Genomic DNA, 13,532 nt, shown 5'->3' with positions numbered 1-13,532 from the left:
ACGGCGGGGAGGGGAGGGGGGGACGGCGGGGAGGGGAGGGGGGACGGCGGGGAGGGGAGGGGGGACGGCGGGGAGGGGAGGGGGGACGGCGGGGAGGGGAGGGGGGACGGCGGGGAGGGGGGACGGCGGGGAGGGGAGGGGGGACGGCGGGGAGGGGAGGGGGACGGCGGGGAGGGGAGGGGGGACGGCGGGGAGGGGAGGGGGGACGGCGGGGAGGGGAGGGGGACGGCGGGGAGGGGAGGGGGGACGGCGGGGAGGGGAGGGGGGACGGCGGGGAGGGGAGGGGGGACGGCGGGGAGGGGAGGGGGACGGCGGGGAGGGGAGGGGGGACGGCGGGGAGGGGAGGGGGGACGGCGGGGAGGGGAGGGGGGACGGCGGGGAGGGGAGGGGGGACGGCGGGGAGGGGAGGGGGGACGGCGGGGAGGGGAGGGGGGACGGCGGGGAGGGGAGGGGGGACGGCGGGGAGGGGAGGGGGGACGGCGGGAGGGGAGGGGGGACGGCGGGGAGGGGAGGGGGACGGCGGGGAGGGGAGGGGGACGGCGGGGAGGGGAGGGGGGGACGGCGGGGAGGGGAGGGGGGACGGCGGGGGAGGGGAGGGGGGACGGCGGGGAGGGGAGGGGGGACGGCGGGGAGGGGAGGGGGGACGGCGGGGGAGGGGAGGGGGGACGGCGGGGAGGGGAGGGGGACGGCGGGGAGGGGAGGGGGACGGCGGGGAGGGGAGGGGGACGGCGGGGAGGGGAGGGGGACGGCGGGGAGGGGGAGGGGGACGGCGGGGAGGGGAGGGGGACGGCGGGGAGGGGAGGGGGACGGCGGGGAGGGGAGGGGGACGGCGGGGAGGGGAGGGGGACGGCGGGGAGGGGGACGGCGGGGAGGGGGACGGCGGGGAGGGGAGGGGGACGGCGGGGAGGGGAGGGGGACGGCGGGGAGGGGAGGGGGACGGCGGGGAGGGGAGGGGGACGGCGGGGAGGGGAGGGGACGGCGGGGAGGGGAATAGAGGAGCAAGAATCATGGAGGAGAGGGTGATAGAAGGGTGAGGGGAAGAGGGAGAGGAGTGGGGTTGATGGAGAAGGGAGTTGACAAAGAGGAGGGGCAGAGGCAGGGATAGTGGTGGAGGTGTTTGGAGGGCAGCAAGGGGGAAGGGACGAGTTGAATGTGTTAATTTAAAAAAGAAAGATGTTTGACCATTTGTCACCACCCTTGCTGCAGGATTATTATATAATGCCTTCACCCAACCTTTGTCGCCAGCCCTATTTGCGTTTGTCATTGAACTGTTAGCTCTGGCTATCAGGCTGAATGAGAATATTACAGGTTTAAGTATTAGACAGGATGAATATAAGATTAATTTATTTGCTGATGATGTTCGATATATTTAACAAGCCGGATCAATCTTTAATTTATTTGCAATTGTTTAGAATTATACGGTAAATTATCTGGATATAAAGTGAATTGGATAAAAGTGAAATGCTACCAATTTCTGAAGGAAATTACAATCAATCTAGACAAATTAGTAAATTTCAATGGACTGATAAAATTAAGTACTTAGGGATAATGATTGATGTAAATTTTCAATCATTGTATAATTTAAATTATGTCCCATTAATGAGAAAGATTAAAGCGGATTTGATTAAATGGAAAGATTTACCTTCAACTTTAATAGGTCAAGCAAATTGTATAAAGATGAATATTTTTCCGCGAATTCAATATTTGTTTCAATCGATTACTTGTTCTCTTCCAAAATCCTTTTTTCAAGATTTAAATAATCTAGTTCGGGAATTTTTATGGAAATGAACATTAGCAAGAGTAGCAATGCATAAATTGACCTGGCAGTTTGCTTTGGGAGGTTTGCAATTACCTAATTTTTAAAATTATTATGAAGCAGCTCAATTAAGATTTATTAATCGTGTGTTAGACATTTCGAACCCTCCTAGTTGGGCGAGGGTGGAATTGGCTGCGATATTGGAACCTTGTCCCCATCAGTTTGTATTTAAATGGAATACTGTCTTACGACAGAAATATAATGTACCAATTTTGAAACATTTATTAGAAATTTGGACTATAAAAGGAATTTATTAATTGGATCAAAAGCTATCTTATCAGTTCAAACCCCAATATATCAAAATAAATAATTCCTTTTTCATTGAATAAGTTTTAGAAGATTGGTAGATTAAAGGAATAAAAAAATTGCAGGATTGTTTTGAAGAAGGAAAATTTTTATCATTTAAACAGAAATGTGGGATTTTAGAGAATTCTCTTTACTTGAATTCTTTGTTTGTTTATTATCAAATTAGGGCATTAGTGAAAGAATTTTGGAAGAGAAGTGAAAATTTCTAAGTTAAATAAATTTGAATTTAAGGTTTCATATTTTTCAGATAAGGGTTTTATATCAGAAATGTCTGCATTAATACAAGCAAGACACAATGATTAAAAAATTTTAGATACATCTAGGATTAAATGGGAGCATGATTTAAGTTGTGAGATTAGTCAGGTGGATTGGGAAAATAGGTGTTCTGATGAGTTGACTAAATTAATTAATGTGAGATATAGTATGGTTAATTATAACTTTTCGATCAGTTATATTTAACCCCAAAAAAATTGAAAAAAATATGGATTTAGTAATTCAGATTTGTGTTTTAGGTGTGGATAATGTGTTGGAACATTTCTACATTGTTTGGTTTTGTGATAAAGTTCATCCTTTCTGGTTTAAAATTAGGAATTTTCATCAAAATTTGTTTAAAATTCAATTTCCTTTAGATCCAAACGTTTTTTTGCTCCGTTAGTGGACTTGGGGTTGGATAAGTTTCAGCCAGCGTTTATTCATCTAACATTGACAGTTGCTTGTAAATGTATTGCTATGTCTTGCAAAGATGAAGCGGAGTTAAATGTAATTTGATGGCATAATGAGTTGAAGTCGTGTATCTATATGGAGAAAATAACAAAATTTATATAATAATTATGATTTTTTTGTTAAGATGTGGACACCATATATGAAGAATATTAATTTAGTAATATTGTAAATTACTGAATGTTTTTGTTTATTATTAATGCTTCCCTTTAGGGATCTGTTGTGGGGGGGGGGGGAAGGGGTGGGTTTGTTTTATTGTTTTATTATTAGACTACTTATTCTGTAAAAGTCTGTTTAGTTTTAGAAAAAATACTAAATAAAGTTAAAAAAAGGAAGGGGGAAGGGACAACATCAATCAATTGTATCCACAGTTCCACACCCGCCATCCGGGGGTTAGGTGGGGAAGGAGTCTTGGATAAGCGACGGGAGGGGAGAGCAACGGGAGAGGTCCGACGCCCATTCTAACACATACCGTCACCCAGCATGCAAGCCAGAGGGCAAGACTCACAGTTCACGGATCCAGAGTACAGCATCAAACTTCGGCATCCTGTGGAAGGACGGAGAGAGGGATCTTGAGAGGACATGGAAAGAGAGAGAGAGGGGAGGGAGGGTAGGAAAGATGAGAGGGAGAGGAGGCAGAGAGAAAGCTGCGGGACAGATGGTGCAGAGAAGAGAATGGGAGTGGAGGGAAGGGGGAGAGAGGTCGAGGGAGCAAGCATGAAAGGTAGGAGGAAAGGGTCCGAAAGGGAGATAGAGAGAGAGGAAAGGACAGGAAGGGAGGGGACACAGACTGAAGCTCCCTCCACACTGTCCCATCACACTCTCCCGTGGTTAGACACACAGTGAAGGTCCCTCCACACCATCCCATCACACTCTCCCGTGGTTAGACACACAGTGAAGGTCCCTCCACACCATCCCATCACACACTCTCAGGGACAGAAACAGAGTGGAGCTCCCTCCACTGTCCCATCACACACTCCCAGGGTCAGACACAGAGTGGAGCCCCCTCCACACCGTCCTATCACACACTCCCGGAGTCAGACACAGAGTGAAGCTCCCTCCACACAGTCTCATCACACACACCCGGGGTCAGACACAGAGTGAAGTCCCTCCACAAAGTCCCAGCACACACTCACGGGATCAGACATAGACTGAAGCTCCCTCCACACTGTCCCATCACATACTCCCGGAGTCAGACACAGAGTGAATCTCCCTCCACACCACCCCATCACACTCTCCCGTGGTTAGACACACAGTGAAGGTCCCTCCACACCATCCCATCACACTCTCCCGTGGTTAGACACACAGTGAAGGTCCCTCCACACCATCCCATCACACACTCTCAGGGACAGACACAGAGTGGAGCTCCCTCCACTGTCCCATCACACACTCCCAGGGTCAGACACAGAGTGGAGCCCCCTCCACACCGTCCTATCACACACTCCCGGAGTCAGACACAGAGTGAAGCTCCCTCCACACAGTCTCATCACACACACCCGGGGTCAGACACAGAGTGAAGTCCCTCCACAAAGTCCCAGCACACACTCACGGGGTCAGACATAGACTGAAGTTCCCTCCACACTGTCCCATCACACACTCTCACGGGATCAGACACAGAGTGAAGTTCCCTCCACACCAACCCATCACAGTCTCACGGGACAGACACAGAGTGAAGCTCCCCCCACACCATCCCATCACTCATTCCTGGGGTCAGACAAAAAGTTAAGCTCACTCCACACCGCCCCATCACACTCTCCCAGGTCAGAAACATGGTGAATTTCACTCCACACTGTCCCATCACACACTCCGGGGTCAGATACAGAACGAAGCTCCTTCTGCACAGTCCCATCACACACTCCCAGTTCAGACAGAGTGAAGTTCACTCCACACTGTCCTATCACATAATGCCAGGGTTAGAGACAGAGTGAAGCTCCCTCAACAACGTCCAATCACACTCTACTGGGATCAGACACAGAGTGAAGATCCCTCCACACCGTCCCATCACACTCTCCCGAGGTCGGACACATAGTGAAGCTCCCCCCACATGATTTCATCACTCTTTCCTGGGATCAGACACAGAGTGAAGGTCCCTCCACAACATCCCATCACTCACTCCCGGGATCAGACAGAGTTAATCTCACTCCACACCGTCCCATCACACACTCCGGGGTCAGATACAGAGTGAAACTCCTTCTGCACCGTCCCATCACACACTCCCAGTTCAGACAGAGTGAAGTTCACTCCACACTGTCCCATCACTCAATGCCAGGGTTAGAGACAGAGTGAAGCTCCCTCCACACCGTCCCATCACACAATGCCAGGGTTAGAGACAGAGTAAAGCTCCCTCCACACCGTCCCATCACATCACTCCCAGGTCAGAAACATGGTGAAGTTCCCTCCACACCGTCCCATCACATCACTCCCAGGTCAGAAACATGGTGAAGTTCCCTCCACACCGTCCCATCACATCACTCCCAGGTCAGAAACATGGTGAAGTTCCCTCCACACCGTCCCATCACACACTCCCGGGGTCAGACACAGAGTGAAGCTCCCTCCACACTGTCCCATGACATTCTCACGGGGTCCAACACAGAGTGAAGTTCCCTCTTCTCTGTCCCATCACATACTCCCGGTGTCAGCTACAGAGTGAAGCTCCCTCCACAATGTCCCAACAAACACTCACGGGGTCAGATTCAGAGTGAAACTCCCTCTACGCTGTCCTATCACACTCTCCAGGGATCAGACACAGAGTGATGCTCCCTCCACACCGTCCCATCACATACTTCCGGGGCAAGAACAGTATTCTGTTACTATGCAAACACGACCATCTTGATGCTACAAGAGATTCAGTGCTCAAGAGAAGCAAGGGAAATTTCGGCGGTCACTACCTTTCAATCGCACGTCTTGGAGCCTCCTTCACCTTCACCACGATCACCGACTCCGAGTCTGAACCTGTGGGAGTCAAGAAGGATGGGACATGGTGGGCAATGGGGGAAGGGCAACTTGCGCTGCTCTGTAGGTGATGCTGTGCAAAAGCGTGTTAGTCTCATTAAGCACACAAACATTAACTAATCACCAGTCAGGGGCGTGAGGGAACACTCCCCGCGTGTCTGGGTGGGGTTTGTCCATGCACTCCATATCCGCCACATTATCCTTCTAAATCTGCAGGACAGGGGTGTGAGGGAACACTCCCCACATGCCTGGGTGGAGTTAGTCTATGCACTTCATATCCGCCATATTATCCTTCCCCCATCTACAGGTCAGGAGTGTGAGGGAACATTCCTCTCTTGCCTGGGTGGAGTTAGTCCATGCACTCCATATCCAGCACATTATCCTTCCCCCCCATTGACAGGTCAGGGGTGTAAGGGAACACTCTCCACTTGCCTGAGTGAGTGCAGCTCCAGCCACTCTCAAGGATTCCACACCATTGAGGACAGAGAAGCCACTCAAAGGCTCATCCTCACCCCTTGCACAAAGTGACCTCATGTCTCCCATCCTCAAAACACACACTGGTTAAACTCCAGGGATGATTCGAGGAGTTCAGTCAGATCAGGAAAACACCACACTCTGAAAATTCCACCCTCCATCCCCATTGGGAAACATATCACCGATCGCTCCCTTCACCCCACCCTATCCCTACTCTGCAACCCCTCCGCTCCCTGCACCCCACCCTGTCCCAACTCTGCAATCCTTCCACTCCCTGCACCCCACCCTATCCCTACTCTGTAACCCATCTGGTCCCTACACCCCCATCCTATCCCTACATTGTAATCCAACTTCTCCCTACACTCAACCCTATCCCTACTCTGTAACCCCTCTGCTCCATACACTCCACCCTGTCCTTACTCTGCAACCCCTCTGCTCCCTACATCCCACCCTGTCCCTAATCTGTAACCCCTCCACCCTACATTCCACCCTATCCCTATTCTGTAACTCCTCCGCTCCCTCCACCCACCCTGTCCCGACTTTGTAACCCCTCTGCTCCCTGCACTCAACCCTGTCCCTAATCTATAACCCCTCCGCTCCTTACATTCCACCCTATCCCTATTCTGTAACTCCTCCGCTCCCTGCAACCCACCCTGCCCCGACTTTGTAACCCCTTCGCTCCCTACACTCAACCCTGTAACCCCTCCGCTGCCTACTCCACCCTATCCCTACTCTGTATCCCCTCTGCTCTCTACACCCCACCCTGTCCCTATTCTATAACCCCTCCGATCCCTACACACCACCCTATCCCTACTCTGTAACCCTATGCTCCCGACACCTCTCCCTGTCCCTCGTCTGTAACCTCTCCATTTCCTACACCCCTCCCAATATGTTATCCCTCCATTCCCTACACCCCTCCTCGACTCAACCCCCTCCATCCCTGCACCCCTCCCTTTCTCGCTAGTCTCCTCCCTATTTCTGAAGCCCCCTCCAGCTCCTGCTACCTTCTCCGTACCTGTGGACACAGTGTCTGTGTTGGGGGTCCCCTCCAGCATGGCTGGGCTGTTGCTGCACGTGCTCTCAGTCCCCTCCAACAGGTCGGAGAGGTCGTTCCACGACATGCGGCAGGAGGGCAGCTCGGGCTCCATGGTCTCACTGGCCAGCTCATTTTCCTCCAACGACTGCAGCACCTTGGGAGAGGTCCACTCCTTGGGGCTGTGGATCCTGGATCTGCAGGTTCCGGGGTGGAGGAAGAAAGCAACTGATCAAGGGGAGGGATTTGAATGGGGTTGCAGAAGGATTCAGTGGTAGGACAGGGGGGTGGGCGGGCTAGACATTTTGCTGGATGTCTCTGCATACATAGACAGGGGAGGTGTTTGACACATATGCCTTCATATGTCAGGGGACTGAGTCCAGGAGCAGGGATGTCCCGTTACAACCTCCAGGATGTTGGGGAGACCACACTTGGAGTATTGTGCACAGTTCTGGACACCCATTTGTGGGAAGGATGTCACTGAGCTGGAAAGGTGGCAGGAAAGATTCACCAGGATGTTCCCAGGACTGGAGGGATGGAGTTACAGAGAGAGGCTGGGGCTTTTCTCCTGGAGTGGAGGAGGCTGAGGGGGGACCTTATAGAGGTTTATAAAACCTTGAAGGGCATGGATAAGGTGGGTGGTCACAGTCTTTTCCCCAGGGTTGGGGAGTCTAAAACTAGAGGGCACAGGGGAGGAGTCACGTGATGGAGTAGTGGCCGGTAGGAGAATACCAACCCTCTCCAGAAAAGAAGGAAAAAAGTAAAGAAAAAGCAAAGCCCCAGACACATAAACCACAACAAATAAAAAATAAAGGTGTGGAGGAAATGGCACCAAAGAAAGAAAAGCCAAAAACAACGGGAAGAAAAGAAGAAGGAAAGATGCAGGATGAAGGCCTTACCTGTACGATGAAGCAGGGACCCGCCATGGAAAGAGGAGCCCACTCCCTGAGGTCAGTGGAAAGCCCGCAGGGTCTCGACCCACTGAACGCAGGACTGCAAAGATGGCTCTTGGAGCCAAACAGAGGTGCGCAACCACGCACAACAAAGACAACACCGACGGGAGGGGGGACCAGCTGTGGAGTGGAACTCTACAGCATGAACAGCTGAGAAAGACCCGACAGCAGGGCTCCCAGCGGGAAGATACAGAAAATAACGGGAACGGGAGGGAGGAGAATGAAAAAAGGAAATCAGAGACACAACAGATAACCAGCCCAGAAGAGGACCAACATCAAGACACCATAAAAAAAATACCCAACAAACTGAGACAAACAGCCCAACAAGAAAGTCAGAAGAGACACAGATACAAGGAAGAGAAGAAGAAGACACAAACCCTAGAGCAGACACAGAAGGAGAACATCAAGCTCTGCACAGAGAAATAGAAGATAAAGGGAATGGACTGTACATAGATTAAAAAAAATTTTCAAGAATATATGGAAGCAGTAAAAGAATGGCAGACATGAGAATTTTATGAAATAAAAAGAAAAGGTACAGAAGAAAAAGTGAATAGATTAGAGATGGTCATGACAGAAATAGGGAAAAGAGTAGACAAGGTGAAAGAACGAGAATCAGCTGTAGAAATGGAAGTGAATGACTTAAAAGAAAATTGGAAGAAACTGATAAAAGAGTTAAAGAAACACAGAAGTTGTTAGCTCAGAAGATGGATATAATGGAAAACTATAATAGGAGAAACAATATAAAGATAGTGGGCCTTAAGGAAGATGAAGAAGGCAAAGATATGAAAGAATTTATAAAAGAATGGATCCCCAGGGTCCTGGGAATGCCAGAAATGCAGGAAGGAATGGAAATCGAAAGGGCACAAAGAACATTAGCCCCAAAACCACAGCCACAACAAAAACCAAGATCCATTCTAGTAAAATTCCTGAGATATACAACAAGAGATATATTGGAGAAGGTAATGAAAAAAATGAGAGAAGACAAAAGGCCACTGGAATACAAATGTCAAAAAAAAATTTTCTACCCAGACGCAAGTTTTGAGCTCCTGAAAAAGAGGAAGAAGTTTAACGCAGCAAAATCGATCCTATGGAAGAAAGACTATAAATTTATGTTAAGATATCCAGCGATGCTTAGAATAGTTATCCCGGGACAGCAAAGCAGACTGTTCTCGGATCCGGAGAAAGCATGAGAATTTGCAGAACGCTTGCAAAACAGAAAGAGAGATGTAACAAGAACAAGAATGACGACAAACTTCTTATAAAGAAGAAAAATGTACAAGTAAGAACTAAGAAGGAGAAGAAAGGAAGTAAGGGGGGAATTAAAAGTCTTTTCTGGAGGGGACTGGGTGGGAGAGAATAACAGTCACTGCGAAATCGGTTGATGCTTGCGAGCGGGTTCACAATCCGAATGGAGAGCAGTTGTGGTTGCCCGGCAGGGAACAGGGAGCAACTCGGGGTGGGGGGGGGGGGTATTTGCGGTTAAGGTAATTTTAGATGTGGGAATAGTGGAAATATTTTATGTTTTAGAAGTGTTGTCTTACAGTGCGTTCAAAAAAAGAGAACAGAAATGGATATGGGGGAAAGGTGGTGATGAGGAAACGGAAATGAGGTAAACAAAGTATGAAATGGCCATGTTGAACTATATGACTATAAATATTAACGGAATACATATCCAAATCAAAAGGAAGAGGCTGTTAAATTTACTGAAGAAATAAAAAATTGATTATAGCATTCGTGCATGAAACACATCTAACTGAAGTGGAACACAAGAAATTAAGGAGAGACTGGATAGGGCATGTAACAGCAGCATCATACAATTCAAAAGCCAGAGGAGTAGCTATCAATAAAAATGTACCAATCAAAATAGAGGAGGAAATAATAGATCCAGCAGGGAGATATGTAATTTTGGAATTTGCTCAATGTATATGCACCTAAAGAAGAGGATCAAAAATTTATGCAAGATATCTTTTTGAAGATTGCAGATACGCAGGGGAATATACTGATCAGAGGGGACTTTAACCTTAATTTGGACTCAAAGATGGACAAAAGACTAGCAGAAAAAACAAAGTAACCAAATTTATGGTTAAATCAATGCAGGAAATGCAACTTTTAGATAAATGGAGTAGACAATACCCAAAGGAGAAGGAATATTCATATTATTCGGGTAGACACAAAACATACTCAAGGATAGCCCTGTTCCTGTTGTCAGCCCACATCCAAGGGAGAGTTAGAAGAACGGAATATAAAGCTAGATTGTTATCAGATCACTCGCCCGTTACTAGCAATACAGCTGGAGGACATCCCACCGAGAACGTATAGATGGAGATAAAACTCCATGCTACTTAAAAGACAGGATTTTAGAGAATTCATTGTTCACAAATTAAAATGTACTTTAAAATAAATACGGAATCAGTGAAAGATATACTATGGGATGCAATGAAAGCTTACTAAGATGAAGGACTACAATCGGGAAATAGAACAGCTGGAAAGGGAAATAGCAAGTACAGAAAAAGAATTAGCAACAAGGAAAGATACAACAAAGGAGAAAATTGGCGGACAAAAAAATAAAATATGAAACACTATAACATACAAGGTGGAGAAGAAAATAATGAAGATAAAACAGAAATATTATGAGCTAGGAGAAAAAAAACGCTCAAAATACTAGCTTGGCAGCTTAAGACAGAACAAACTAAAAGAACGGTATTGGCATCAAGGAAAAAGGACAAACAAATTACATATAACCTAACGGAGATCAATGAAAACTACGAGCAATTATATTGAACTGAGAACAAAGGGAAAGAAGACAAAATAGATGAGTTTCTACCTAAAATTGAACTACCGAAATTGCAAGAAGAGGAGCAAAATAAATTAATAAAATCATTTGAAATAGAAGAAATACAGGATATATTAAAAAACTACTGAACAATAAAACGCCGGGAGAGGACGGACTCCCAATAGAATTCTATAAAACATTTAAAGACTTCCTCCTCTCCTGGAAGTAATGAACCAGATTGAAGAAACACAAAACATGCCAGATTCATGCAAAACAGCAATAATTACAGTAATACCGAAGACGGGGAAAGATCCACTAACACCAGCATCGTATAGACCAATATCTATACTCAACACAGATTATAAAATAGCTAAACTATTAGCAAACTGATTGGCCGACTATGTACCAAAAATAGTAAAACTAGATCAAACTGGATTAAGAAAAGACGAACAACGGACAATATCTGTAAGCTCATTAACTTAATCCATGCAGTACAAGGAAACAAGACACCAACAGTGGCGGTTGCCTAAGACGCAGAGAAAGCCTTTGACAGAGTAGAAAGGAATTATTTATTCAAAGTACTACAGCAGTTCAACCTACCAGAGAAATATATTAATTGGATTAAAGCATTATATAAGGGACCATTGGCGAAGGTGACTGTAAATGGATATATATCAAACCAATTTAAATTAAGCAGGTCAACTAGGCAGGGATGTCCACTATCTCCTTCACTGTTCACGTTAACTATAGAACCACTGGCAGAACTGATAAGAACAGAAAATAGAGGGATAAAAATAAAAGACAAGGAATATAAAATCAGTTTATTTGCAGATGACGTTATAGTATACTTAACAGAACCAGAATTATCAATAAAAGAATTACATAAGAAATTGAAGGAATATGGAGAAGTGTCGGGATACAAGATTAACGCAAATTAAAGTGAAGCAATGCCAATGAATAATGCGGATTTCTCAAAATTTAAGAAAGAATCACCATTCAGATGGCAAACACAAGCAATCCAACACCTAGGTATTCAACAAGATAATAATCTAGGCCATCAATACAAATTAAATTATCAGCCATTAATGAAGAAATTACAAGATGACTTAGAACATTGGAATTTACCACCAACACTGATAGGGAGGGTAAATTGCATTAAAATGAATATCTTCCCAAGGATACAATACCTATTCCAATCGTTACCAATTCACCTAACAGAGAAATTCTTCAAGGAGCTAAAGAAAATAATAAGGAAATTCTTATGGAAAGGGGGGAAACCGAGGATAGCGCTAGATAAATTAACAGAATGGTACAAACAAGGGGGCTTACAGCTACCAAACTTTAAGAATTATTATAGAGCAGCACAATTAAGATACCTATCAGATTTTTATCAAACAAGGGAAAAACCAGATTGGACCAGATTAGAGCTAGATAAAATAGGGGAGAAGGTACCTGAACATATACTATATAAGTGGGATGAAAAGCTGGAACAACATGGGAATTCACCAGTACTGCACCATCTGCTCAACATTTGGAAGAAGATTCACATAGAAAGGAAAAAAACAAATTATCAACTACCAAAATTAATATTGATGCAAAATCAACTAATCCCCTTCACAATAGATAACCTTTCCTTTAGAGAATGGGAGAGAAAAGGGAACAAAATAATAGAAAATTGTTTGGGAAATAAATTATTATCTTTTGAACAAATGAAGTGCAAATAATGTATAACTCACGGTACAATGTTTGCATACCACCAACTCAAAACCTACTTGAAGAACAAATTGGGAAGCAGGCTAAGGTTACCAGAAGGAAGCAATTTTGAATATGTGATTACAGACACAATGATAATTAAAAGATTTATAACATGTACATCAAACTGCAAGAGAAAGAGAACGAGGAAACAAGCTGTAAACCTAAACAAAAATGGGAACAAGATCTAAACATAAAGATAAAGAATGAAACATGGGAAAAGCTATGCTCCAGAACTATGAGAAATACAATAAACACGAGGTTACGCATGATACAATATAATTGGTTACATAGGCTATACACCACGCCCCAAAAGTTAAATAAATGGGACCCAACAGTATCACAGATGTTTTTGCTGTAAGAAGGAAATGGGAACAACAGTACATGCAATTTGGGCAATTTGAGAAAGTGGAAGATCTAAATCAGGAATTAAATAAAATCACAAAAAGCAACATACCAAAAAATCCAGAGATCTTTCTTCTAAATAATATAAGAAGTAAAGAACTTGGACTCGATTTAGATGGAGCACAAAAAAGATTTATTATGATAGCCTTAGCAGTAGCAAAAAAATGTATAATGTCAACCTGGAAATTAGAAGATAGCCTGAGAATACAGCAATGGTACATGGAAATGAATAAATGTATTCCATTGGAAAAATATAACATATAATTTAAGAAATAACATCACAGTATTCGAACAAATTTGGGAACCGTACATGGAACACAACAGAGAAGTCCTACCGCGGACCTCCAC

General features: G+C 45.8%; 1 protein-coding gene across 1 annotated transcript in view; it reads right to left on the bottom strand.

Annotated features, from left to right (window-relative positions):
• Positions 1-13,532, bottom strand: part of LOC138747175 (sentrin-specific protease 1-like) — a 66,657-nt gene that overhangs the window by 42,578 nt on the left and 10,547 nt on the right. Inside the window, 3 exon segments of the mRNA XM_069906162.1 lie at positions 3,351-3,389; positions 5,731-5,794; positions 7,284-7,498. Coding sequence (XP_069762263.1) covers positions 3,351-3,389; positions 5,731-5,794; positions 7,284-7,498 — 318 coding nt within the window.

This window comes from Narcine bancroftii, chromosome 12 (assembly GCF_036971445.1).
Source record: "Narcine bancroftii isolate sNarBan1 chromosome 12, sNarBan1.hap1, whole genome shotgun sequence".
Classification (NCBI taxonomy): domain Eukaryota; kingdom Metazoa; phylum Chordata; class Chondrichthyes; order Torpediniformes; family Narcinidae; genus Narcine; species Narcine bancroftii.
This window is presented reverse-complemented; position numbering and strand designations above follow the sequence as displayed.